General features: G+C 44.7%; 4 protein-coding genes and 4 non-coding genes across 9 annotated transcripts in view; 6 read left to right on the forward strand and 2 right to left on the reverse strand.

Moving 5' to 3' along the window:
• Positions 1-4220: 4220 nt before the first annotated feature.
• On the reverse strand, positions 4221-7552 carry CFAP144 (cilia and flagella associated protein 144). The gene is made up of 4 exons (XM_005501149.4): positions 7350-7552; positions 6497-6556; positions 5516-5619; positions 4221-4515 (listed from the first exon to the last, which is right to left on the reverse strand). Exons 1-4 carry the CDS (start codon positions 7477-7479, stop codon positions 4414-4416), a joined length of 396 nt encoding a protein of 131 aa, XP_005501206.3. The 5' UTR covers positions 7480-7552; the 3' UTR covers positions 4221-4413.
• Positions 7531-20225, forward strand: PIF1 (PIF1 5'-to-3' DNA helicase). Its single transcript, XM_065071674.1, has 12 exons — positions 7531-8177; positions 8263-8368; positions 8450-8575; positions 8673-8826; positions 9346-9460; positions 9539-9645; positions 10038-10177; positions 10822-10928; positions 11713-11800; positions 12400-12545; positions 13273-13464; positions 13797-20225. The coding sequence occupies exons 1-12, from the start codon at positions 7695-7697 to the stop codon at positions 13851-13853; spliced, it is 1821 nt and encodes a 606-aa protein (XP_064927746.1). The 5' UTR covers positions 7531-7694; the 3' UTR covers positions 13854-20225.
• The window catches only part of NPL (N-acetylneuraminate pyruvate lyase), a 29481-nt gene continuing 19952 nt past the window's right edge, over positions 15710-25238 (forward strand). The window contains exons 1-3 of one of the 2 annotated variants that reach the window (XM_065071684.1): positions 15710-18659; positions 19668-19698; positions 19890-19932. The gene's annotated coding sequence lies outside the window, so the exon portion shown is untranslated. Of the gene's footprint in view, positions 18660-19667; positions 19699-19889; positions 19933-22358; positions 23416-25238 lie in introns of those variants that run through there. The other variant, XM_065071683.1, reaches the window with a different exon arrangement.
• LOC135580158 (small nucleolar RNA SNORD24) lies at positions 16392-16473 on the forward strand. The gene has a single exon (XR_010474438.1). It is a non-coding gene; the product is annotated as a small nucleolar RNA SNORD24 (small nucleolar RNA).
• LOC135580173 (small nucleolar RNA snR60/Z15/Z230/Z193/J17) lies at positions 16831-16911 on the forward strand. Its single transcript, XR_010474453.1, has one exon. It is a non-coding gene; the product is annotated as a small nucleolar RNA snR60/Z15/Z230/Z193/J17 (small nucleolar RNA).
• Positions 18463-18541, forward strand: LOC135580159 (small nucleolar RNA SNORD79). The gene has a single exon (XR_010474439.1). It is a non-coding gene; the product is annotated as a small nucleolar RNA SNORD79 (small nucleolar RNA).
• On the forward strand, positions 19747-19822 carry LOC135580169 (small nucleolar RNA SNORD47). The gene has a single exon (XR_010474449.1). It is a non-coding gene; the product is annotated as a small nucleolar RNA SNORD47 (small nucleolar RNA).
• On the reverse strand, positions 19944-25158 carry HEBP2 (heme binding protein 2). The gene is made up of 5 exons (XM_005501072.3): positions 25019-25158; positions 22949-23033; positions 22472-22607; positions 22080-22245; positions 19944-21396 (listed from the first exon to the last, which is right to left on the reverse strand). The coding sequence occupies exons 2-5, from the start codon at positions 23021-23023 to the stop codon at positions 21222-21224; spliced, it is 552 nt and encodes a 183-aa protein (XP_005501129.1). The 5' UTR covers positions 23024-23033; positions 25019-25158; the 3' UTR covers positions 19944-21221.

Genomic DNA, 25238 nt, shown 5'->3' on the forward strand with positions numbered 1-25238 from the left:
TCCTGGAAGCCCTACCAAAGCTGCGTAAGCTCCAAGTTCCTACTAGAAGGCCAGATGATTACTTTGCAGAGATGGCCAAATCAGACCAACAGATGCAGAAGGTATGTGCAGTGAATTACGACTTTCTTTCCCATGTTAACAACCCCAGGTTCCAGTATAGGTTGGGAAATTACATATTAGAGAGCAGTGTAGAGGAAAGGGACCTGGGGGTCCTGGTGGACAACAGGATGATCATGAGCCAGCACTGTGCCCTTGTGGCCAGGAAGGCCAGTGGTACCTGGGGTGTATTAGAAGGGGGGTGGTTAGTAGATCAAGAGAGGTTCTCCTGCCCCTCTACTCTGCCCTGGTGAGACCACATCTGGAATATTGTGTCCAGTTCTGGGCCCCTCAGTTCCAGAAGGACAGGGAACTGCTGGAGAGGGTCCAGCGTAGGGCAACGAAGATGATTAAGGGAGTGGAGCACCTCCCTTATGAAGAAAGGCTGAGGGAGCTGGGTCTCTTTAGTTTGGAGAAGAGGAGACAAAGGGGGGACCTCATTAATGTTTATAAATATATAAAGGGTGAGTGCCATGAGGATGGAGCCAGGCTCTTCTCGGTGGCAAACAATGATAGGACAAGGGGTAATGGGATCAAGCTGGAACACAAGAGGTTCCGCTTAAATTTGAGAAGAAACTTCTTCTCAGTGAGGGTGACAGACACTGGCCCAGGCTGCCCAGGGGGGTTGTGGAGTCTCCTCTGCAGACATTCAAAACCCGCCTGGACACCTTCCTGTGTGACCTCACCTGGGCGTTCCTGCTCCATGGGGGGATTGGACTGGATGAGCTTTGCAGGTCCCTTCCAATCCCAAACATACTGTGATACTGTGATACTGTTATGTGTTGGTTTTAGCCTGTGTTAGGGATCAACTTTAAGGTGTCATCTGGGAATACTTACCTTCATCTCTTTGACAAATGCCTATGACAGTGTTAGTGTTTGAAATTTATTTGTGGAAATAAATTTGTGACTGTTTAGGTATTGCAGTGCAATGTGGGGATTTCCATAACAAGTTGGAACATAATGTAGAAAAGCACAGTTTATATTCTGTCTTGAATGTATATAATATTAAAATTGAGATTCTTTTTTATCCATGTGTGGAACATTGGTAGTAACGTTGTCTGTGTTTATGCTTTGTCCTAAGACTTGCAACCAACTGTGATATTAACGTGTTCCATTTTCCCTATTTGAGTATCACCTTCGTTCATAATCAGTGTGTTGTGGTTCTCTGTGATTGTAGACTGTGTGTTTTTGATTTAATCTATCATGGGTAGTAAGTCAGATTTGTGTAGGAAATAGGAGTTTCACAAACTTGCCTCTTGATTGTGGTCTTTGTTCAAAATGGATCCCTAATTTTTGTTTTGGAAAAAAGACTACATTTTAATTTAAACAACCATGAGCTGAAGGTTCATGTGTGATTTGGTCACTGTTTTGATGGCTGATAGAATCTTCCTAGAGAAGATGAAGGTTACTAATTAGCTTGTGCTGAGACTGAAGTCAATTCTGCCCATTACTGTTAACTTCTTTTGCTGGCTTCTGTTTGAAGAACAGAGCTTTTTTATCTCCTAGTGGAGTCACAGACTGAATCCAGAAGATCTATGTTGAAATATTTGTAATATTTTGTAATGTGGCATCCTTATAGAAATGTTTGTGAACAAGGAGGGAAAAAAAAGGTTTTTTTCTATGGCACAGAAGGATTGTTGACTCTTCTTCGGTGCTTTACTTTTATAATGACAAGAAAGAAACCACCAAGTCTTGTACATACACCTGAGTAGGTTGACAAGATGTGACAAGATACTCTTGTGTAGTGGTTCCAATAGATCCCATTGTAAGGCTTTGTCTTGTCTCTTGTGTGAGTTTTGTCTTTTTAACCAGATTTTGGCTACAAATCAGTTCAGGAGTTTCTGTAATAACTATTCCAGCCTTGAGTTGAAAGAACGTCATGCCTCAAAGCATTATCTGATTGAGAGATGTTTTCTTTTATACACTCATCAATAGTCATTGATAGTTCAGATATAGTTATTGAGCAATCGTAATTCTCGTATTTTCTTTTGCATTACTGATAAATTTTCTTTCTTCTATCTGATAAGATTCGACAGAAGCTAAAGAGTAAACAGGAAGCAATGGAAAGGTCCGAGAAAGCGAAACAGCTCCGTGCAATGAGAAAATATGGAAAGAAGGTAAGGGGGAGCTACAAAAGGGACCTGTATATGACAAGAATCTAAAGCCTGAGTGAGTGGCTTAGCAAATGAGACCACAGGAGGCTGCCTAAAATATATGGAATCTGTCTAGTCTTCTGTGTAGCTGCTTTGAAAAAAGGCAGAGTAAAATATGGGATACCTTTAAAAAAACAAGTATGGGACGCTACAAGGAGCAACACTAACATTCTGCTTCTAATCGCAGGTGCAAACTGAGATTCTGCAGAGGAGGCAAAAGGAGAAAAAAAATATGTTGAATGCAGTCAAGAAATACCAGAAAGGTAAAGTTAACTTGTCTAATGTGTAATGGGAACAGTGATGTGTGAGTGGTGTAAGGCAGTGTGATGTGTGGTGTCAGTCTGTAGTGCTGGGCAGTGAGCTTGAAACGCTGCCGTTGTACAGAACCAAATGCCAGTGGCTGGGAGAGTCCTCCCAAGTGGCTGTTTGTCAGTGAGGGAGACTTGTTGCTGTTAATTACTTTGACTGAAAATGTGTGTTTTCTGTGGTGGCAGCTCTTATGTCTTCACTCTTGCAGGTCTCTCTGACAAGCTGGATTTTCTAGATGAAGAACAGACATCGTCTCAGGGGAATACAAAAGGCAGTGCAAGTCAACGGATGAAGAAGGGGTGAGACCAGAAAAGAAAGATATTTAAAAGCAGAATCTCTGAATTTTTTTTTTCAGTCTTTTAGGGGATCTGTTTGTGGAATGACAAAACCGTTCTGATTAATGCTTGTTAAAATAAGTCCAAGCGGCTTTCTGGCCCTAGAGAGGAGGAAAACTGTGGCCAGAATGGAACAGAGACTGAAATGTGCTAATTTCTGCCTCTTCAATAAGAAGGAAAACGTTTATGATGGCTGATGGGAGTCCATCGGGAGATACTTGTGCCTTCTTCAGAGCTTCTTGAGGAAAGGAATACAGGCAGTGATGCTGTTCATTTGTTTTTCAGACCAAATGCCAAAAGACGATACAAGAATCAGAAGTTTGGCTTTGGTGGGAAGAAGAAGGGCTCAAAGTGGAACACAAAGGAGAGTTTTAATGACGTATCCAGCTTCCGATCAAAAGTAGCTCACAACAAAGGCCCGGGAAAAGCAGGAAAAGGAGGAAAGAAAGCCCTTAATGTAAGTAAAATGTTGCATGCAAATTATTGTGGTTGGCCGGGAAGCCAACCCTGGTCTGGGAGGGAGAGCTGAGTACACGGTGGGTGCCTCCAGCATCTGGAAGTGATAGTGCCTGTCTTTGGGAGCTGAGCGTAATTCACCTGCAGGCAGAGTTGAGGATGGTTATGCAGTATCTCAGCAGGGATATGAGTGGAGGAGTTAGCAAGTACTGTTTGCTGCTACCTCTGTCCCAAAACCTCCCTCTCCAGAGGTGCTGACAAATGTCCCCTCCTTGGTATCCTCCCCAAGCTATAGAGCTAGAACAAAGATTGAGGATGTGAAACTAAAGATCTGAATCTGTCTTTTTTTTGCAGAAGAGACCTGGAAAGAGAGCAAGACAGAAAATGAAGAGCCGAGCACGCTAAGAGGACTGTGCACCCCAGTGGGGTTCCTGTGTTTCTGTGTGTTGCAAGATGTGTTTCTACTGTCATCACGCAGTTAGCTGCGGAGCGAGCTGGATGCTTCCAAGTGGCAAGAGTAAAAGTCAGTGGAAACTAGTGCCTTATCACTAATTTCTTCTTACTGTCCATTTTGTTGAAGGTTTGTTTTCTACTTAAACCTTTGTTGTGTGAACACATTAAATAGTTTGCACGGAATTATGTCTAATTCTTGTTTAGTTGTGTTATGAACGGTGGCTGGAGCCTGCCCCTTGCTTCTTTCATTCTGGCAGCTATTTCCACAGCTACTGTTGACATGTACCTGGTGAATGTGAGTTCTGGGTCTTGTCGCTGATGTCAGAATAAGAAGTCTGAAGCCTGTCAAGATGTTAAAGTGTTTTTTAGACTATTCATACAGATGGGTTTGGAAGCAGCAGTGAGACAAATGCAGCAGTGTTATCAATAGGTTTATTTCTGTAGCTATTGTCAGGCTGAAAATCTGGACAGACTGAGATTCTCTCTTCCCTTTTCTAGATACCATCTCTTGTCTGAAATCTACCAGACTCACCCAGTAACAAGCAAGGCCCAACAGTTGTCGTTAGCTTCTTCTAAGCTGTGTGGCTTTGCCACTCTACTACTGCAGGTTCTCAGACTGTTCCTCCCCGTTTCCCATAGCTGCAATTTAGTTTAGTGACCTCGGTTTTCCGACGTGGGAAGAAGAGTCTGCAATCAGTACGGTCCATCTGAATCTGGGAAAGAAAAGTGATGAATAGTCATGTGCTTTTACTAGAATTAGGAGTAGTAGTCCCTCCTGAGAAGAGTGATGCATGGTGTTCCTGCTGATGAGAAATGCCCGGGTGACAAATTAGTAGGGTGCCGTTTAGTTGAGATTATACTGTTCACTGCTTTATTACAGTAGAACCTGGTGAAAAAGGAAAACTTGAAATGTGAAACAGCATTGTGAGTCCTGATTCTAAGTTTAACTCCTTTCCCTGCGTGGAAATTTAGTCACCTCCTTCCTGCCAGCCTAATTGTGTCTGACAGCGTAAAGCCCCACTGGGATGTGTGTCTCTAGCCTTGTTATGAGTAGCTAGTTTACTTGAAGTGTAATATGAAAAGTTGCAGAAGAATATCTTATTTTCTTATTTATCTTCGATTTCTTTGCAACAGGCCAAAATTAATCAAGCCTTCATTTGCCTTTCTCAAAACACTAATCTGAAAAGTCAATCATCAACACAGCTATTTGTTTTTGTCAGATATGACTGATGTCTCAGCTTGTTCATAAGATTTCTTTTCCTCCTGTTTATTCACGCTTCCCCAAATGAATCCTCACTGGTGTATTCTGCCTCGGGTATACTTTGCTGATTATTAATTTTATGGTTCTGCTTGCCATTTGTTTGAAACATACTTTACAGCAGCACATTTCTTTTCACAGTACTTACATATGCCGCTTCATATTGCTCACTATGCTATTTCTCATGGCTGAATGCTTCAGTAAACAGCCCTGACTACCTATTTGATAATATGCCTGGGGTCTGTTGTCACTGTAGATATTTTGCGTTCAAGTTTGTCACTGTGAAGAGTCCTCCTATGTGTAAATTTTAAAAACTTGTTGTCTATGAACAGCTCTGCTCATTCCTAGTCATTCCCGTTTTCCATCATTTATTTTCTTGCTTGAATATCTTTCGGTGTGATGGGCTGAATCTCTCTGAATCTGCAAAGCGCTGAGTCCTTAAGCACCTTACTCACCAAAGGTGTCGTGTTCCAGCCAATTTCTTGGCTTTCAGTTTGTGGCTCTGAATACTTTTTTGTTGGCTCCAGTGCTGCATCGTGAATAACGCTCAGAAACTTGGCTGTTGGTTTAAGAAACACAAATACAAATGAAGGAAAGTACGTGTAAAAAGCAGTTACCTGTGCCTGTATGTTAGAATAGGACATCCTAACGCTGTACAAGCAACAGCAAGAAAGCCAAGGTGGGAGGCAACCACTGTGCTTCTCTTGTAAGAGAACGCAGGGTGACATTTCTACTAAAATTTATCCTGACGAAGTTTCAAGATTTGCCTGCCCATACTGTCCTGTTAATTCTACCATCCCTGTCTACTCTGTTGCAGCATGTTTTCTTATACCACATGTAGTGTCAAGCAGTGCTTCGTGTCAGCTGTCATCTTTCTCAGTTGCCTTTCCTGCTGCCTTTCCGTTTTGTTCCCCTGCTCTCCACTTAGTCCCTGACTAGAGCAGGCCCACCTTAACCAACTATTAAGGTTTTTAGACAGAATTGGTGTGTTAGAAATAAGGGAGCAATTGCTGTAAGGGTTTCTGTTATTAGTGCTCTAAAGCAAGACTCAGCAGCTATTTCAGCATTTACCGTATGCAATGGCTGTGTAGAATCTGCAGTGATAAGCAACATGTATGTATAGAACATGTTTCTGGATTTTGTTTTTCCCCTAACATTTATATTCGCAAACATAATTTTATAGAATTGTAGCAACAAAAAAAGCATAATTGCCTGTATGCAAGCTTGTAGTAATAATGAAAAGTAACAGGAAAGGGCCTTAAAGTAGAAAAAGCCCTACCTTACGTTTAACAAAAAAATCACAAATTAGTTTAACTTTCTTACATTGTCACAGGTCTTTCCATGCATGTAATCCTTTAGACTAATTGGAATTTTAAAATCTTATTTATTAGTCATTTTCTTATGTAATTATCACAAGCTCTTCAGAGATTTCTTACCATCTGCTGGCTCTTCTATATTATCATGCCAAGACATGGGCTTCTTGGCAATTGCGTGAACTGAAAAGAAATGATGGAGGTGAATTACTTTAATGTGAATTTATCATCACAGACAGATATAGGATATCTGTTATTGCAGATGTTCTTTTTGGTTATTCCCCAGTCTGGGCCCAGCTATTTCACTGATGTTGCAAAGGAAGAGCAACACGTGAACAGAGCAAAACAAGGTAGAATAGTGACTAATAGCAGCTTCGTAGAAAGGGAGGGGGTTAGGTGTTGCTGACGGCCCTTCTACTGGATGGTGCCTGCATTCACCACATCGAAGTTCTACCCTACCCAGATGGTGGCCTGCAGAGATTGAAGCTTCAGCAAATTGTTTTGCTTTGGTTTGTTTTTGTTTTATTGTAAAAGCTAGACCTGAAAGAATTCATTCATGTCACCCATCTGTGCCACCACAGTTTATGATGCTCTACGACTGTGAATTAGCAGGTAGAAATTAGCCCAGGGGCTGGGGAAACATGGTGTAGTGTTGGTGCTCTCTGCCCCGTCTTAGCTCTGTGTTGTTTGCTCGGAATCTGTGGGTTCCAGGTCCTACTCACACTTACGAAAGCACCATCTAAGGTGGGCAAATTCGCGCTATGTCTCCGTGCTGTCTCTGAGTGTGCAGGCGGGTTCACTGGGTAAAAGAAAACCCTACCGCTTGCTCCTCCTCCATCTGCCCCTCTGGCCACTGTTGGCGCTCTGGACCCTCCCGCGCCCTCCCTCCGTCCCGCTGCTCGGCGCCATCCGTGTCCCGCCCTCGGGGCTTCCGCGCCGGTTTTGTGTGACCGTGGGGCCGGCCGCGCCGCCTCACCGCGTTGGAGCGGGTTCACGCCGTATTCCGTGTGCAGCTTCTGGCACCGCAGCTCCTTCCGCACCCGCTCGCACATGAGCTGGTTCAGCTGCACCGCGTTCGGCGGCTCCTTCCCGCTGCGGGCGGCCATGGCTCCGCCGGGCTACGCGGCGTCCCGTAGCCTGGCAACGCCTCACGTGGTCCCCCACGAGGCTGCTGATTGGCCCGGGTGGTGCTTCGTCCCACCTTCCTCGGCCAGATTCTTTTCCCACCTTCCATTGGCCGCCGAGTTAAAGCCCCTGGCGCTGATTGGCGGCGGCCGCACGCGGCGGGTTTGAACGGCCGGTGGGTAGTGGTGGCAGCGGGATGGAGGACGCGGAGCTGCGCTGCACGGTGGCCGTGGAGCAGCCGCTGCCGGGGGGACAGGGCCTGCGGCGCCGTGTGATGCGGGGCGCGCTGGTGCTGCTGGGCCGCAACGAGCTGCGGCAGCCGGTGCTGCGGGTGGTCGGCGGCAGCGGCGCGGCGGCGGCGGCGCTGAGCTTCGCGCTGGTCGGTGATGCTGTGCGGCTCTTCACGCGGTTCGCGGGACACGGGCGGGCGGCGGTGCGGGTGGGGCCGGGCGGCGCCCAGGTCCTGCTCTCCGACTGCCCTCCGGACGCGCTGCGCCGCTTCCTCCGCCTCCTGCGGCTCAAGGTCGCCGCCGGGCCGCGGGTCGCCCCCCGCGGACCCCGCCTGCTGGACCGTCCACCGCCGGCCTTCTCTGTCGTCAGCCCGCTGCAGGAGCGCGACCTGCTGCGCGCCCCCGGCCGCCTCCGCAGCGGCGAGGGGCAGGGAGAGCGCCCGGCCGAGGTGAGTCCTGGGGCGAGGGGGACAGCTCCCGTTACCGGCCCCGGTTACCGGCCCTGCCGTCACAGCGCCGCTGCCCGCCCCGCAGGTGCCCCGTGTGGAAAGGCGGCCCCCGGCGAGGCTCTCGGCGGAGCAGGAGGCGGTGCTGGGCGCCGTGCGGAGCGGGAAGAGCATCTTCTTCACCGGCTGTGCAGGTGAGGGGCCGGGGCAGCTGTCACCGTGTGGAGTACTCGGGCCTCGCTCACTGCTGACCTGCTTCTTCTCCCTCTGCTGAGGGACCGGGAAATCGTTCCTGCTGAAGAGGATCGTGGGCTCCCTCCCTCCAAGGAGCACCTACGCCACAGCCAGCACGGGAGTGGCAGCTTGCCACATCGGTGGCACCACTCTCCATGCCTTTGCAGGTAATGGTCTGCCCGACAGCAAAGGGCTGGGAGCTCTTGCTCCTATCCCAAAGAGTCAGGAACTTCCCAAAGTTTTGCTTTCTTCTTCCCCTGCCAGGGATCGGCTCTGGGAAGGCACCGCTGGAACAGTGTATTCAGCTGGCGGAGCGGCCTGGGGTGCGCCAGCACTGGCTGGCCTGCCAGCACTTGATTATCGATGAGATCTCCATGGTGGATGGCAAGTTCTTTGACAGGCTGGAGGCAGTGGCGAGGCGAGTGTCAAACACCTAAAAGAAATTACTTTCCCTGAATTTCCAGGTTGCTTCCTTCCTCTGGTTACGTGAATGGGTGCAAGGCAACCATTGGGATAGGACTGGAAGGAAGCATGAATTCACAGCCAGCAGGCCTTTATCTTCAGATAGGTTTTGATCATGTCCCTGTTTCCCAGCCACGGCTGTTGTGGTTGTTCTTTCCATCTCCCAAGCCAAGTGTTGTCTATAGAGCTGTCTATGCTGTGTCCAGCAATTCTTTGTTGGAGAAAGAAGCAGTGTAACAGCTACCAAAGAAGCAAGATGAGTAAGGATAGCTGGGATAGGTAGGCAAAAGCAAAACTAATGCCTTATAGTAGCATTGCTTAATTATTTGAGTTCTTCTGACTCAGCTGAGGATAATACTCTTTTACCGCAGCGGGTGTATGTTTGAATATACTGGCAGACTAAGAAGTAACTTCTGAGACCTGACTATGTGCAGATCCTGGAGAGCATTCAGAGCTTCTCTTCCTTCCTTTTCAGGGCAGTCAGAAAAAGAGATGAGCCTTTTGGAGGAATTCAGCTAATCATCTGTGGGGACTTCTTGCAACTACCCCCAGTCTGCAAGGCTCATGAAGAAACCAAGTTCTGCTTCCAGGTACAAAACTGACCTGAAATTTATTCTTATCCTCCAAGTCTGCTTCTTTCCTTTCTTAACAAGAGAATGATTTGCTAGGCAAAAAGCTGGAGGAAATGCATCCACATAAACATGGAGCTGACCGAAGTGCGGAGACAGACTGACAAGACCTTTGTCTCGCTCCTGAGTGCAGTCCGTTTAGGCAGGTGAGGAAAAACTCTGCTCTCTTTGTAATCCCTGCTCCCTACTAATGGACCAGAAGAAAGACCAGTTTGTCACTTCTCTGGGCTCTATCAGGAACGTGTGGCTGAGAGCAGTAGCTATAAATGCTTTAGTTAATGTAAGCAGGTTTTATATATGCTCCTCTGATAAAGTAGGACACTTTCTAGAGTCCCTCTTTGCAATTTCTGCTGAGGAATGCAATGGACCCTGAGCTGACAGTGGCCAGGGCAGGGCTGGGGCAGACATTGCACTTTCTCTGCCCATTGCTTCAGAGGTCTGGGGCTTGCACAGCCTGATCCAGCTGTGTGAAGTTTACCGCTGCTCAACACCTGTTCCTGATGACTTTAAATAATAATCTTCTTTTCCCGGTTACAAGGTGCACAGAGGAGGTTACCAGACTACTGATGCAGACTGCCACTAACAGGTCTGAGCGCGATGGGATCCTGGCTACACGGCTCTGCACCCATAAAGATGATGTAGAAATAACTAACGAGAGACGCTTGCAACAGCTATCAGGTGAACTCCTTGGAGGAAGCTGCTGGCTTTGGGGCTGAGCTCTGAGTGGATGCAATAGGGTGTCAGGAGGAATTGGTGGTGTGTCATGCACAGCAGTACAAGTCTAAGCTGTGCGTGTTGTAGCTGAGCTGCCTGGGGGCAAAACTTCACAGATTTTTACTTAAAAATCCACACTGTTACTTCTTGGTGTGTAACAGATTGTGAGCTCATTGCTTGTTGAGGGGTAGGGTGGGGCATTATTGCCTCCATAACCCTGCTTCTTCTTTCCATAGCATCTCAGAAAGGCTGTGCTCTATCCAGCCACAACTGGAATTAAGGGCTATTTCATTTCTGCCTCCCTTTCTGGCCCTGGGAATCTTCCTTAGTCCTCTTTGGAGAACTGGTGTTGTCAGCAAGTGAAACTAGTCATAGGTTCAAAATGGTGACTGCTCAGTTCCTATGTACTGCTGGCCTTTGATTTCTGAGCCTTCTCATGCTCTGGGAGGTATGTTGGGAAGAGAGGCAATAGTGAACTTTCTGCTGTTAGATGTGACAAGGTTTGTGACAAGATGTCTTATTAGCAGAGCAGAATGGATATTAAAAGATGAATTGCTGAATTATGAATTCAATAATTGCAATTTGTCACATCCTTCTTTCTTTAACAGGAGAAGTGCATGCTTTTGAGGCTTTGGACAGTGACCCAATGCTAGTGAAGTTAATTGATGCTCAGTGTCCTGTGAGTGGTAGAGTTGAGCTAAAGCTTGGAGCTCAGGTGAGTGTGTGCACATACACTTGTGAAAGACCAGTGGGTCAAATGGCATAAAAAATAAAGGAACAGCAGATAGATGTGTATATTAGATTAATGTATAGAATGCAGATTCTGTATGGAACGGTTGTGCCAGACCAACAGAAGATTCTAGCCAAGTCTGCATATCCTTTCAGCTCGGAATCTTATCCAGATAGAGAATTTATTTGATTTGAGCGCAGGTCCATGTCTTGTGGACAGTGGTGACAACTGTGACTTTGGCACACACCTTAAATCAGATTTAAAGCTTCCAAGTAGCAGAGAGCACAGACAGTCCTTGTCTGCAGTCTCAGCTCCACGTACAGCAGCCCTCCTGACTTGTAAGAGTATACCACAGATTGCCAGATTTGCAGGAGTGGGCAGGTTGCTGTGAGCTAGGGCTGTCAGAGTGAAAGGATGCAGGACTGTGCTTAGCAGCAGCACTGTTTGCCTTGGGAAGTCGTTTGCTAGGTTCTAGGCTTGCTGGTGTTTGGGGAAGGTGAATCTGTTCCCTGAATCTGAGCTCACAGCTGGGGACAAAAGCAACGGAAGTGCGTAGTGCTGCAGAATGTTACAGCTGGGAATCCTAGGAAGCAAAGGCTATTAAACAGTTTCGATCCAATTGGAGATGGTGCTGTATCCTGCAGTTGCAAGATGTGGCTGTGGCCACACGCGCCTGCTGTGCTTATGATTCCTGGCTAGAAGCTGAGCTGCAGGTGCCTGAATGGGCTGGAAAGCCAGAGCACTGAGGGATTTTTCTTTTTCTCTGTAGGTGATGCTAGCTAAGAATCTGGATGTATCTCAAGGGCTGGTGAATGGGGCACGAGGAGTTGTTGTAGGATTTGAAAGTGAAGAGAAGGGTAAGTAAACTTTTTGATCCTTTATTGAGAAAGGGGGGAAAAAATGAAAACAACTTATTACTGACTGTCTACTGCCTGATAAGGATAACTTAAAAGAAAGCAGGGAGGAGGTCTTCTCTACAATGAGAGGTTTGGGGTTCTCATGAGCTGTGGTGTCATATGCTGCATCAGCTGTACCTATCTGTCGGGCTTCTTATGTTTGCTTATCTTTATTCTCTAGCTATGTATGCTTGTTTGCATTTCCTGTCTATTCTGTTGAAGCAAATCTTGGTGGCTGTGTAGTTTTGTTTGTTTGTTTGTTTTTCTCGTAGAATAACGTTCTGCTACCTGCCATGTGTATTTTTCTCTGCATCCCAAGTGATAATGTATCTGAGTTTAATTCTCCTGCTTAAGTAGGTCCCAGATGTAATTTCAGGATGTTCTATTTACTGTGTGTGGGTTTAGTTTATTTTTAGTGTGGGATTTTTTTTTTTTTAATGCAGCTCTAAAATTCATGAAAGACTGACGTGGGAAAGGAGGGAGGAAAAACTGTTCTTAGGGTCCTGGCTGTTGAGCGTCAGGAAAACATCCCTGTTTCTCTCCTGCTCCCATTCCTCCAGGGCTGCCTAAGGTTAGATTTCTATGTGGGGTCACACAGGTCATCAAAATGGAGAAATGGGTCTTCAAAGGACCATCAGGAATTCATCTGAGTCGTCAACAGTTGCCTTTAAAATTGGCATGGGCTATTTCCATTCACAAGAGTCAGGTGAGTGTTCTTTTGCAGCTGCCTACAGACTTTTACACCATCATAAGCCTTATTTTCTGACTGAGCTCATGTTGCTGGTAAAACGGGGAGGAAAACGGAAAGGTCTTTGTTGTGGGGGAGGTCTAGGGGATGTGTGTGTCTTATCAGTGGAGAAGGCAGCACCTCTTTACCTGTTTGTGATGCTTGTCCATAGCAGTATTGCTAGCCTAGAGTTTCCGTAAGGGTGCTGTGAACTCTATACTTGCTGTTGGACTATAAAGTATCATTGTTCACTGCTGTGATCAGGGCAGTGTTTCCCTGACAGCATCACCATTAGTGACCCTGAGGTTTGCAGTGTGTATGAGGAAGGTGCAGGAGTCACAGGTGTGCTCTTTGGGCTGAACTTTTCCTTCAAAGTTGTGTTGTATTTTTTTCAAACTAAGTAATACCTTTCCAGAAGTCTCCATACACTTTGATAAACACATCTCTCGGTAAAAGACCTGTGAGTTTGTTCCCATGTCACTGTTTAAAACAGTCAGTGTTGTAAATACTGTTGCCTCCTGGGATGTGTCTTGGTGCAGATAGGGCTGGCCAGGTCTACCCAAACTCTGTCTTGGTCTGCTTGAGCCTGGCTGTTCCTCCAGTTAATTACTGGGAGTGAAAACAACAGGTTGACAGGTTAGTGTGCATACAATGTGGTGTTCTTTTTTTGTTTGTTTTTTAACAAGCTTTTCTGTGTCTTTGACAGGGCATGTCTTTAGACTGTGTGGAAATCTCCCTGTCCCGTGTCTTTGAAAGTGGGCAGGCTTATGTAGCCCTTTCCCGAGCCCGCAGCCTTGCAGGTCTCCGTGTTCTGGACTTTGACCCAAAAGTAGTAAGAGCTGATCCTTCTGTGTTGCAGTTTTATAAACAGCTGAGATGCCATCAACTTGTAACCCAGGTAAGGAAAAATCTCATGCTAGCAAAGACTGCCTTGTGCAACCAGGATGAGAGTTGTTTGTGCTGAGATCCTTTCTTTTGCTTTTGAAGCAAGACCGTTCAAAAACTTGCGGAGTTAGGAGACTTGAAACTGCAAAGAGGGAATGTGGTGGGGCAGCTCTTGACGGCAAAACATCCACTGTAGTGTTTGGATGGTATAACACTGCCTGGCCCTGTGGGTGAAAGGAAGGGTTGGGGTTCTTTGATCCTCCCCTTGCAGTAAGGACTGAAGGGGAAGTGGGCACACAAGAAATCTTAGTTGTGTTTGTTTTTCTTTTTCATCTTTTCCCTTAGGATTCCCTACACACTCATTCGGGTGCTGATGAAAAGGAGAACTGGAAACACAGTTGAGAATGCTCTTCTGGCCTCTATGAGGCAATGGACAGAATGCTGATTTGCAGCCATCTTGCTATTAAGTATATTTGGTAACACAGACAAAGTCAGAGGAAATTCTTTTATTGTTTTTATAATGTGTGCTTCATTCAGTTGTTCCTGGATATGTAGAAGTCTCTCTGCCTCATGCCTCTGAAATTTGGAAGGATTCTGTAGCCTCTTCCTGGGCCCACATTCTTGAATACTTGTGTGTCACAGATGCAATTCTATCAAATGAAATGACTGAACAAGGACATGCCTGAGGGACCTTCCTACAGTTCTGTACTGTCCACTTTGTTGCATTTTATTCTCCACCTATGCAGACTGAAACTTGTGTGCTTTTCTTCAAGTTGTACCACAGCTGAGACATAAGATTTGTGTCCTGTTTGCCTGGATGGATTGGACCTGTTCCCAGGAGCTGCTGACACAAGGGAAAGCAGTTCTTCTGCAAGTGAGGGGCTGCCAGGAACTGGGTTATCTCTTCATAGCATGCTGGGGTGTTCTTGCTTTCCAGATGTTTACCACCAGGAGGCTTTGCATAACTTCATCTACAAGCAGTACTGAGAGTTATTCATGGCCTGTTATGCTGATCCATAGCCTTTTAATCAGTCTGCATACAATGAGGTGTGATTTTGGGTTTTTTTTTAACCTTCTGAAATGAGCTGGTGTTGTTAAAAACAGGAAAAAGTCCTACATCTTGTACCCCTGATTATGGAACTACAAGAATCGTGGAGCTCAATTACCCTATTAGATAGAAAGGAGAGAGATGAGATGGGTGCTTGTGGGAGCCCCTCTTGTTTAAACACATGAGGCTCACTCAAATGGGAGGGAATTTCTGCTGGAAACAACACATCAGACTAATGAGGTGGAAGTTGAATGTGCAATAGGAAATAATGGGCAAGGACATGTGAAGTGAGCTGTAACTTCACCTGCTTCAGCAAAAGCAGGGCTGAGCAGAGTTAACACACGGTATTTTTTTGAAGTCTTAATAAAGGAGAAGCTCTGGTCTTTGTATTTTAGCACACTGCTTAAAGCTTAAGTACCTTGTGTATTTTTAAATGTTTAACGTGTGGAAATAATGTGAAAATCAACATCCAGCCGGAATTCATCTCTTGCATAGTTGTCTTTTGGTAACAAAGCCTTGTAGTTTGATCGAGTTGAAGGCCACTTCAACTGCTCTTTTCAAAGCCAGGGAAGGATGGTGACTAGCCAATGGTTAACATAACAGAAAGCAGACTTTCGGTGGGATTTCAAAATATATTTTTTAAAGTGAGAGTTGATTTTTCTGGGCCCGGGAGGCTTGTGGTCGGGGCGACCTGGGATGAACTTGTGCCATTTCTGCTCAAGGTGGAGCTGCAGGCAGCCCGCCCCCGCCACGTGCAGCACGACCTGATCCTCCAAGAAGCAGACGCCGCCGGCGACCCGCGGCCGGCAGCCGAAAACGGCCACGGGCTGCGCCCCGGCCGCCGCCATGCTGCCGCCATGCTGCCGCCGTGGCGCCGCGGCTTGGCCGCAACGTGGCGCAGAGCAGTCGCCCTGCAAAGAGCACCTGCGCCACAGCCAGCGCAGGAGTGGCAGCTTGCACATCGGTGACACCGCTCCCCATGCCTTTGCAGGTAATGGTCTGCCCAACAGCAAAGGGCTGGCAGCAGTACCCTAGATGCATTTTTTCTTTCATTGCTACTGTTTCACCATCCACGGTGATGAATAGTTTGGTGTTTGGAGAAGAGCGCCCGATGCATGTTTCAAAAAGAACCTGTTGTAATAAATTTTGACTTAGTCTTGTAAGTAACAAAAGTTTTATTTTTAAATAAGCAATAAGCAAAGACAGCGCTGGATGCGGGCGGCCTAGAGACCTCAGTCTCCCTTGCGGCACGCACACACAACTAACTCAGTTCTCTGGGTCTTAAAGTCCATCTCTGGTCCACAGCTTCCGGGTGTAACTTTTCACTCATGTTGAAGGCTCCTATCATGTGGGCACTGACTGCTGCGTAGCCAGTTTCGATCGCCTTACTTTGGTTGCTTATGAGGTAAATACATCAAGCAGAACAAAGCAAGTAAGCACTCAAACAAACATCTCCTTGTTAGGTAAATACATCAAGCAGGACAAAGCAAGTAAGCATACAAACACTTCTCAGACCTCAAACAAACATCTCCAGGAGCTTTAATGAACAAACATTTCTCGGAACTGCTTGTTACACTGTAACTATCAGGATCGATGTGAATTAAAGCGGAGAGCGGATGATGGTTTCAGTATGAGAGTAGTGGACTCTTGTGCTGAGGCTTTTATTCTGTGTTTGCCGTCACTGCCAGAGGAACTCCCTCTGCTTCTACAGGGGTCTGAAACTGCTCTGTCTCTTCCAGATCTGCTGCTGAATATGGAGACTTGATGCTACTTCACAAGGTAAAAAATAACTTCAAAATTCAACATTAAAAGGCACTTAGTGTTTTTTTTATCTTTCATTCCAATATCATCAATAGACAGACTTTAATCCCTGACCTAAGTTTTCCCTTTTGTGCCACAATGATGATATTTATTTGCTACTCTTGATCAAGAGGATGATGAGCACATTTACCACCATAACTTTCCTCTGAGGCACAACAACTTAGAATTCCTCTTGATGTTTTGATTTCTGAATATACTGTTCATAAGCTTTTATTTTTATTTCCAGGACTTGAATTGTGCACTTGAAAGACCTGAAGAGGAACATCACCTGGTGAGAGGTGTGAAGCTTGTGTAGGGGTTTCTTCCATGGAGCTGTTAAAGCACTGTGGTGGAAAGGGTGGGATGTTTAAAATGAGGAGGAAACATTCTGGGGTTCATTTCCACTGATCCACAGAAAAAAATGGTACTTGCTATTATTCAAAAACTCTTGAATATTTGTGTTTTATGTGGGGAACTTCAATTTTTCAAAGCTGTCACAAGAGGTGATTGCTTGGTGCTCTGATTCCAAGGCAGATACAGTGATGATGACATAGTTCAGCAGAATATACTGTGAAGAACAGTTTTGTCTTTCGCTCCTATCTGACGTGTCTGGCTCTTGTGATCTCTTGCTGGCAGGTGTAGGCTTGACCATGAAGGCTGAGGGAATGGGATTGATTATTTTCTTTTGTTACAGGCCCTGGGAGATGAAGATACAAGCTGTGCAAGTAGCCCCCAGTTTTTGGAACTAAACGCTGATACAGTATTTCACTAAAACTGTATTTATGCTGAAACTTTCTGCTGGCCTCTACCTAACAGCAACTTTTCCTTTACAGGCTTCTGAGGCATTTCTCATTGTGATGTAAGTACTCGTTTTAACTTTGCAAGTATTAGCATTAAAAAAATCTGCCTAGAAATAAAGTATTTAACTGCACGTATGCTGGGAGGGAGGTGCAAGGGGCCAGTGTTTGCTGCTGCTGCTTGCATCTTGTCCAATAGCAGAGGATACTTAGAGGGGAGCTGCTGGCTAAGGCCCAGCCTTGGCAGGCTGGCTTGTGCCAAACTCTTCACTGTGTGCCTGTGGGCTCACGGAGTTGTGCTATTTGTGTATTTGCCCTCTTTCCTGTAGCAACCTTAGCCTAAAGCAGATAGCTGTTGAGTGACTGACAGCGTGAGCTGCCTGTGTGATGAGACGTGACTGCCCTGACTTCAATCCTGGAGGTCTGCAATTAGCTCTATCTGACTTCAGGCGCCTGACAAGATTTCATCCTCGTGTGCTCGCTTCTGCGCTCACCTGACACTTCTCTTTCTTCCAGGACTGCTGCGGTGGAGCTGTGGGGTGATGCAATTGGTGGTGCTACCAGCAGAAGTAAGTAGCCAGAAGATGCATTTGACTGGTCAGAGCTGGTGCTGGGGAGGTTATTAGATGCTGGGCTCTAATTGTGGTGTAGCTGCAGTGTTAAGCAGAAGGTTCCTTGATGATTTTCTTACCTCTACCAGTAGATCACAGCTTATCATCAGAGTTTGGTTACCTGAGGTGCTAGGGATTGAATCTCACACTTTGTGACCAAAGGCATTGATAAGGTACAAGGATGGTTGTGAAAGTAATGGGCAAAGGAGTTTCTGGAAGTCGTGGGGCGCAAGAGTAACATCAGCATTGGACTGAGTTTCATTTTCTTATGTGTGTATCCTAGATTTGAGAATGAGAGAACTGCTGGATATTCTGTGACATCTGCTTGGTAAGCTGCTTGCTTCTTGGTTGCCATAAGACTTTTTTTACAACTTGTGAATATTAACTTCTTTCTGTAACTGAAAAGCAATATTATGGAGTAGTTGAAATGATGTAACTGCTATGGGCTGCTTGAGTTTCTAGTTAACAAGAAAGAATGTGTGATAACCCGCCAGTGCACATCTTGTCCTAACCAAAACCAGTACAATTATTTGGCATCTAACTTTTTAGAGTTTAAATTAAGTAGTGGGATTTATCAGGGAATAGCACTGATCTCAAATAGTTGGTTTAATGTGGTAAATTATTTGTCTCTATGGCTGGATTAAAGCTTCTACGTGATGTGAATGAAGATTGGCTGGGAGTAAGGTCTGAAATACAGAGGTCAGGTCCTTTAAGGAGGAACAGAAGTAACGAAACATTAAGCTTCTCTAAGCATGTACTGTTTGTGATGATTTGTTCTAAGCAATGGGAATCTCTCTGAAAGAGCCTGAGGAGGACTCTTGCACTGAAACAGTACGCACATTCAAACTAACTCTTGAAGCACTGCCAAGGAGAGTGTATTAATAAAAATGCACTTGTTACAGAGTGAAGCTTGTGGGCAGTTTGTGTGAAAAACAAGACTAACGTGTCTGAGGTAAGTGTAGAATACAAGGGATTTGATCATTACTGGAATATTATCTTTGTGCTAAACACCTAGATAGTAGGGCCAAAAATTAGTCTTGTAATAGATCTGATTGGTCTTCCTTTATTGTATGCTGATTCTCCTACTCTAAGCTAGTGTGGGAATAATGCTTGTAGCAAGAATCCACTTCTATGTAGTTCTCAATTTGACTTGAAAAGGAAGGGCTCTTTTGCAACAGATACCCTGACAATTCCTGAACTGCAGTCCGTGGTGAACTTTATGTAGGATTCTGTTTGTGTGAACAGAAGATGTGGCCTCAGTGACTCTTAAAACTAGGGTTTTATTGCTGCATGTCTTCACACAGTGCCAATAAAGGAAACTAAATCAGTGGAGACCACTTATCCAATAAGGTATTAAATATGTAGTACAGCGGGATGTGTATTAGGAAACGACTGTCATAACTCATAGCTGATGTGTCTGGCTATTCTGTGAACTGACACTGTAACGCTGCATTCTTGAATTAAAAAAACCCAACACTTGCATGCTGTGGTTGTCGCTACTCAGTAATTTTTGCTAATCTTGGTTATGTTGGCTGTACATAAAAGTAGGATCAAGTCCCAGGTGATTGCTGTACCAACTAATTTCCTCCAGCAGACTGGTTCTGTTATCATGCGTAAGGCTATAGGTGTTCAGGATGCTTTCTATAGCACTTGTGCTTAAGTTATCAAAACTCCCTGAATAAAACTTCCTGTCAGGGAGAGGCAGGATCACAAAGCAAGTAGTAGCTTTTTCCCAATTCTTTCAATGTTAGTAATTGTGTATTTCCAATTAAGGGTTTTTAATCTGTATATATCCTATCTGGGTGTTGCAAGTTAAAGTTCTTGTCATTTAGTCACTTACCAGCTAAAATGCAGCCTCCTTGTAGGTAAAATTAGTTCAGTGGATGGAACTTCATAGATAAATAATTAAACTTGCACGTAGCAATGCCTGTTATTCTGAAACAGCTTCTCTCTTTCTCAGGGAAGGACCGCGCTGTCTGCAGCCTCACTGGGTAAGACCACACAGCACATGAATTCTCTCAACTTCAGGGAAAATCTGTAGCCACTGATGAAATTTGATTCTGCCAAATGAATGACTGTGATATCACCATTTCCGTTCCACTTTTCTCTGAGGTCACAAAGCTGCTCTGAAGCTTAAAGCAGTTGTGTTACTGCATACATTAATTGTGGTTTTTTGCCTTAGGTAAGGAGGCAGCTTTGAAACTACTGCAAGAAGAACCAAGAAGGTGAGCGTAACTGTGGGAATAATGAAATTTATTTGCTGGAACAAGTGATGATAACCTTTGCCTTGAACTCTCTCTTTCTGAAAAGAGATGAAAATCTAAGGTCTGAGTTGTTCCCAGCAAGCTTCTTGTGCCGGTTTGGTGCCTTATAATGGTTATGTCTGTCGTAATAGGTGGAAGATTGCCGAACTATGGGTTACACTTGCATGAACAGCATTAAAAAGCGAAGGGGTTTTTACCACACTGGTAATGTTTGCCTGATACTGATTGGAACCAATAAAAATTTGTAAACTCTACCTGTAGTTGTGAACTGTTTTCTGACTTGAACAGCTTGCTGTAAAACAGCTCCAGGCTACTTGATAAAAGCTTCAAATGCTTGATTTAGAGCAGGGTCTAAACTAGTTCAAATGCTAGTCCTGCAAGTGTCTTCTAACTTGGGTGTTGGGCTGCAGCTGACCTCACAATACCAAGATTTGGACAAAGCTAAGTAATTGAACAAGTCTTTAGTACTTTGTAGGTGAAAGCTAAACGCTACTTGTGTGTTTGCTCCTAAATGACAGGCCACCAGTAAGTCTGGTATTACATGTTCCGGTGCAGATTATGTGTGTAGAATAACTTTACAGGTTGGACGTTGTTAACCCTTTTCCACTGAACTCTTAGTTTAATCTGGCCACTGGCATTAGTCTGGAGCGAGACAGTGGCCAGCCCCCGTGACGAAAAATGCGTGTAGAGGTGGGGGATTTAAATAATGCTATTAAAAAAGATAATGTTACTGCATATGAGGCACTAGGGCTTGCTAAGGTATTACTGCTGTCCAAAACTCATTAATGGTAGGTTTCTTTAAAAAATTTGTTTAATTTCCCCCATCTCTTTGTTGTCTCAGGAGTGATATCAATATGGCAAAGTTAGCTCTATGAAGAAGTCATTCTCCATAAGACTTGAGCTATTGCTGTAGCACTTCTAATGAGAAGTAGAACTAGATGTCCAAACTGTTCTGTAGAAATATTTTCAGGTTATTAGTGTTTCCTAGGAGCTTTCAATGAGAGGAATAGGTTTGTCGTATCTCCCTCCCACTTGTGCTGGTACAATCTAACTTAAATGACATCTTGTAGAAAGAGCTGAAATATTTTTTAGCCACAGAAGTATTTCATCCTAGAGAAAATAAATTAGACATCATGCTGTGTCCATGTGCACATTAAATCTCTTCTGCACTAAAGCAAAAGCCATTAATAAGGTCTGTTTTCATCCAGAGCTGATTAGTAGCCTCCTAATATTCCACCCTGCCCACCGTATTACTTTTTAAAATACCACACTTCATTGTGCCTGTTGAAGAGCTTGAAGGGGCTGTCATAGCCTGCAGTATAGAAGAAGTCTTCATGGAATGGTTGGCCTCTGTTTCTTAAGGTTCTGGCCAAGACTTCAGCTTCATCAGCATATTTCTCTGGGGAGGCAAATCCACCAAAGGACCTGGTAGAAGTGAAAAGGTTGTTTTGTTAAAGAGTTCATGCCCCTCCTTGCTTATTTTCACAGAAGGAAACTTCAGGCTTGCAAAGCATGTGGTGTTTGAGCACTCCTGATGCATTTTGTAGTTAGTAGGTAAATGGTGCAGAGCTAGATGTCAGGGAGCATGCGGCTATTTGTGCTGTTTTAAAAGGTAGGATCTAAAAAAAATGACAAAAGTTGCTGGCAATGCTCAGAGAATTAGCTGACACAGATTGTTACCTGTGACGTTAGTACATGCAGAGGGGGGAAGCGTAGCTTCGTGTGCTTTTCCTGTAATAAATATCCACAAAACCTGCAAGGCTGTTATTTGGGATTATAAATAAAGGGGGCTGGAAGAGTAATTTAGATGTTCTGTAGCACAGGCTGTGTCCAAGAGCAGAGGAGTCTGTAGACTGTGTTTCTATAAAAACCCACTCAATGCAATATTGAAGAGTCTGCTAAATAATCAGTGTTTCAAAACTTGGTCATTTCTCTGTATTCTTAGGACACCTAAGCATAAGAAAGATTTTTAAATGGTCAGGTTTTTGCCAGTGAGGGCTCTAAACAGCAGGATATATCCACAACTGTAAGAAAGAATAGTCCAGACTTAATAGATGAAGCCATTTCAGTAGCAGCCTTTGTTAGTCAGTTGTGCTGGTGCTGCTTACCGCACAAAGACAGCTGCTGCCTTGCGCTCCTCGATAAACACATCCGAGTCGGTTGGCTGTGGTGGGGAGTCCTGATGTTCAAATGGCACAAAGAAAGAGATCTTGAAGTCTGCGCAGCCAGATTTTATCAGACATGTCACTGGTACAGTCATATCAATCTTCATTTCTAGAGGAGAGGAAACAAGTTGTCTTGAGCGGCAAGGAAAGACAGTGCCTGGGTGCTGCTGCGAAGGGTGATGCAGAAGTATCCTAAAATCAGATACCAAAGCAGCCTCATGGGTAGAATGGCCTAACGGAGGCACAAGGATGTCCTACAGCTCATCTACTGTCTTATGCTACTCAGCTTAATCTCCCATTTGTGCTTCTTGCAGTTCAAAACCTACACATTGTACCTTTTTCGTTCTTCCCTTGGATGTAGTGGAAGAGTTTCCAGAAGCCCTGGCGCATCGCCTCCTTCTGGGTCTCTCCCTGGATGACTGTGCTGACCCACTTGGCCGTCTCATACTGACGCAGTTCATAATCCTTCACCTGAAAGGTAGCAAAAGTCGCAGTGACCATGAGATTAGTATTGAATGTTATGTAAATTAATAGCTATTTTTTTCAAAATAATTAAAACATTGTTGCAGTGAGATAACGCTCTTTGTTGCATACTCTAGGCATGCCCCAAACTATTTGATTCCTCCCTTGTAAAACTATGCTGTTCTGCCTTAGGCTGAGCTCCTCGGAGCTTACAAATAGGTTTTGCTTTCCCGCTTTGCAACTAGGTGTGAACAGTGTCTATAGTAATGCTTCCCAGAATTGATCAGGCTGAGAATCCCAGCTCTACCTCAGCTCCACAGAGCTCCCTTCCTCTTGATTTTAGCACTTACCATTGTCTCCACTGAGCTCCAGCGAGGGGACTGCAGATCCAGGGACAGAAATGTTTGCTTGAAGGATTTGATCATCTTGCCGGAGCTGAAAGACACGGGTCTCTCTTCAATCAGTGCAGTGTAAATGGGGTAGAAGACAGCGCTGGGGCTTTTCTGCCTGATGTCAAAGAGCTTTTCCTCAGCCTCTGGTCTCAAACCTTTTAACACTTCCTGAGAAGTGACTTGAAAAGTTAAGGGAAAAGGCTGGTGCTTTCTGAAAAGCAGTTGTCTCAAGTTGTGAAAGAGCTGGATTCCACTGCTTATCCCCAATGATTCAACAACCAGGGCTGAAATCTTTTAAACCCTTGAAGGAGAGAACGAAGACCCAAGAAGCACCAAGCTGCCTTTGCTTCTCGGTGAAATGAAGGCATTTTCTGGCTGAAAAACAGAAGATTGAGGTCCTGCAAGTGGGAGTTGTGTGGAAATGTGTAAGTAATAAGGACTTGAGGGCTTCAGCCAATTTGCGCCTCAATGAAAAGGTATTTGTGTTGATGGGCACTCTGTCATTGACTGTGCCCATACCTTTATTGGGCCTCATAATAGCAGATGCCTTTCTTAAAGGCCTTTAGCCCCAGGGGCCTGTGAATAGATGAGATATTCTGTATTTTTGAATGTATGGCCACTTTCCTAGGTAGCCTTCACATGGAAGGAGGAAGCTGAAAACATGGAAACATTTCACTTCCTCTCGCTGTCCCGAAATCAAGCGAAAAAAAATCAAAATCACTATTGTAATTATCACATCTGGTTAAAAGTCTTGAGATTCTAGGCACCTTCGTTTATGATTTTTGTCATTAGGAGGTAGATTGTAGACCTACATCCCCAGAAAGTCTCTTTTATCTATTATATTACATTGTCCTTTGTACTTTATATTGCAAGGACAGCGTGTAGTTAATTGAGCAGTTGTCTTGATTTGTAGATCGTGTTACATTGTCAGAGTATAACTTATTTGTTTCTTGGGTAACAGAACAAACTTTGAGGTTATTTTTCATTTCTCCTCAACTGTCTATAGCTGCCCACACAAGAAGCCGCTGCCCGGTCACTTGTGGCTCTACTTTTTCCGTGGACTTTTATTATTAAAGGTGCACTGATGCAATTCACATCATGTCCCACCCCCAGCGGTGCAGTCTTTAAGGTGTATCTTCTTCAACGTGATGTTTGCGAATGGCTATTTTTGTAAAATCAGCTGTCCTGTGCTACCTGACTGCTTTCATACCTGTTTCCATTTTCCTATGTGGATTATTGATGAAAGCTTAATCCCAGCCTGAAGATACAACATCTTCAGTAGTCTGCACCAGAATGACAGTTGTATTTCAATACACTATTTGCCAATAGGATTTACAAATCATCAAGGCTTCACAATAAAGTAGGAACCCAATCATTTATTAGACACAAATTAGTGCAATTGTACTGAAACCACCTACAGTAATTTATTTTGTGTGTTGCCATTTTGAAGGCAAAGACGCTGTGGCTTTGCTGTCACTTCACTTTGTTTCTTCTTGTTACAACTTGATAGAAAACACATTTCTCCATGTGCTCCCTGGGTATGTGAGAAGGCAGAGAAGTCAATGTTCCTCTGTTTCAACGCACGCTGCTGTAGTAGTTGTTGTGTGAGCTGCTTTGTCTCTGTACCTGCCGATTCCAACCCCTTCCTGACACGTTTTCCTAACTGCTGGTTAGATCTCTCACAGCTCTTGTCTTTTATAACTTTGTGGCCGGTACTGTGGGTGACTGAAATATTTTTGAATTACATAAAACAACGCTTTAGAGGCGAGGGGGATGAATGACAAATTGACAAAGATCCTCCAAATATTACAGTTGAGTTCATTTTTAGGTCTACAGTAAAGCTTAGCTTGGAGATTTCTATCTTTTCATACAAATATAAGGGTGTCCAGGCTTTTTTTGCAGCTGTTAACACGTGGCTGAAAGGACAGAGAGCATCTTCACAGGTTACGCTGATGCAGGTGTAGCCAGAATGTGCCATCCACAAGCTGCTAATTATATTAAAAAAGAGGAGAAAATAGATATACTTACTTTTTAAGCTGTCCTTCTAGCTATCGCAGTCTGTCCCTCTGAGGCCACACATACTCACAAGATGCTGCGTGTTGGTGTTTAGTTTAATAGTTTCGTCAAACTCCGCCCATGCCGCAGCCCCTTTGGAGGGTGATGCTGTTATGAAAACCAGATTATCGCAGCCTTCTCCTCCGTTGGGTTTCATTGGAGAGCTCCCCCGCAAATGCCGAGAGCACCACCT

The sequence above is a fragment of the Columba livia genome, chromosome 8 (assembly GCF_036013475.1).
Source record: "Columba livia isolate bColLiv1 breed racing homer chromosome 8, bColLiv1.pat.W.v2, whole genome shotgun sequence".
NCBI classification, from domain to species: Eukaryota; Metazoa; Chordata; class Aves; order Columbiformes; family Columbidae; genus Columba; species Columba livia.

Coding starts and splice junctions, on each gene's coding strand:
- CFAP144 (XM_005501149.4), bottom strand. CDS start 7,479: ATGGCCGCCCGCAGCGGGAAGGAGCCGCCGAACGCGGTGCAGCTGAAC. Junction 6,557..7,349: donor CGTGAACCCGCTCCAACGCG/GTGAGGCGGCGC, acceptor ATTTCTTTTCAG/TTCACGCAATTGCCAAGAAG. Junction 5,620..6,496: donor TATAGAAGAGCCAGCAGATG/GTAAGAAATCTC, acceptor TTAAACCAACAG/CCAAGTTTCTGAGCGTTATT.
- PIF1 (XM_065071674.1), top strand. CDS start 7,695: ATGGAGGACGCGGAGCTGCGCTGCACGGTGGCCGTGGAGCAGCCGCTG. Junction 8,827..9,345: donor AGGCTGGAGGCAGTGGCGAG/GCGAGTGTCAAA, acceptor CTTCCTTTTCAG/GGCAGTCAGAAAAAGAGATG. Junction 9,646..10,037: donor AGTGCAGTCCGTTTAGGCAG/GTGAGGAAAAAC, acceptor CCCGGTTACAAG/GTGCACAGAGGAGGTTACCA.
- HEBP2 (XM_005501072.3), bottom strand. CDS start 23,023: ATGATCAAATCCTTCAAGCAAACATTTCTGTCCCTGGATCTGCAGTCC. Junction 22,608..22,948: donor GGAGCTCAGTGGAGACAATG/GTAAGTGCTAAA, acceptor GCTACCTTTCAG/GTGAAGGATTATGAACTGCG. Junction 22,246..22,471: donor CCAAGGGAAGAACGAAAAAG/GTACAATGTGTA, acceptor CCTCTCCTCTAG/AAATGAAGATTGATATGACT.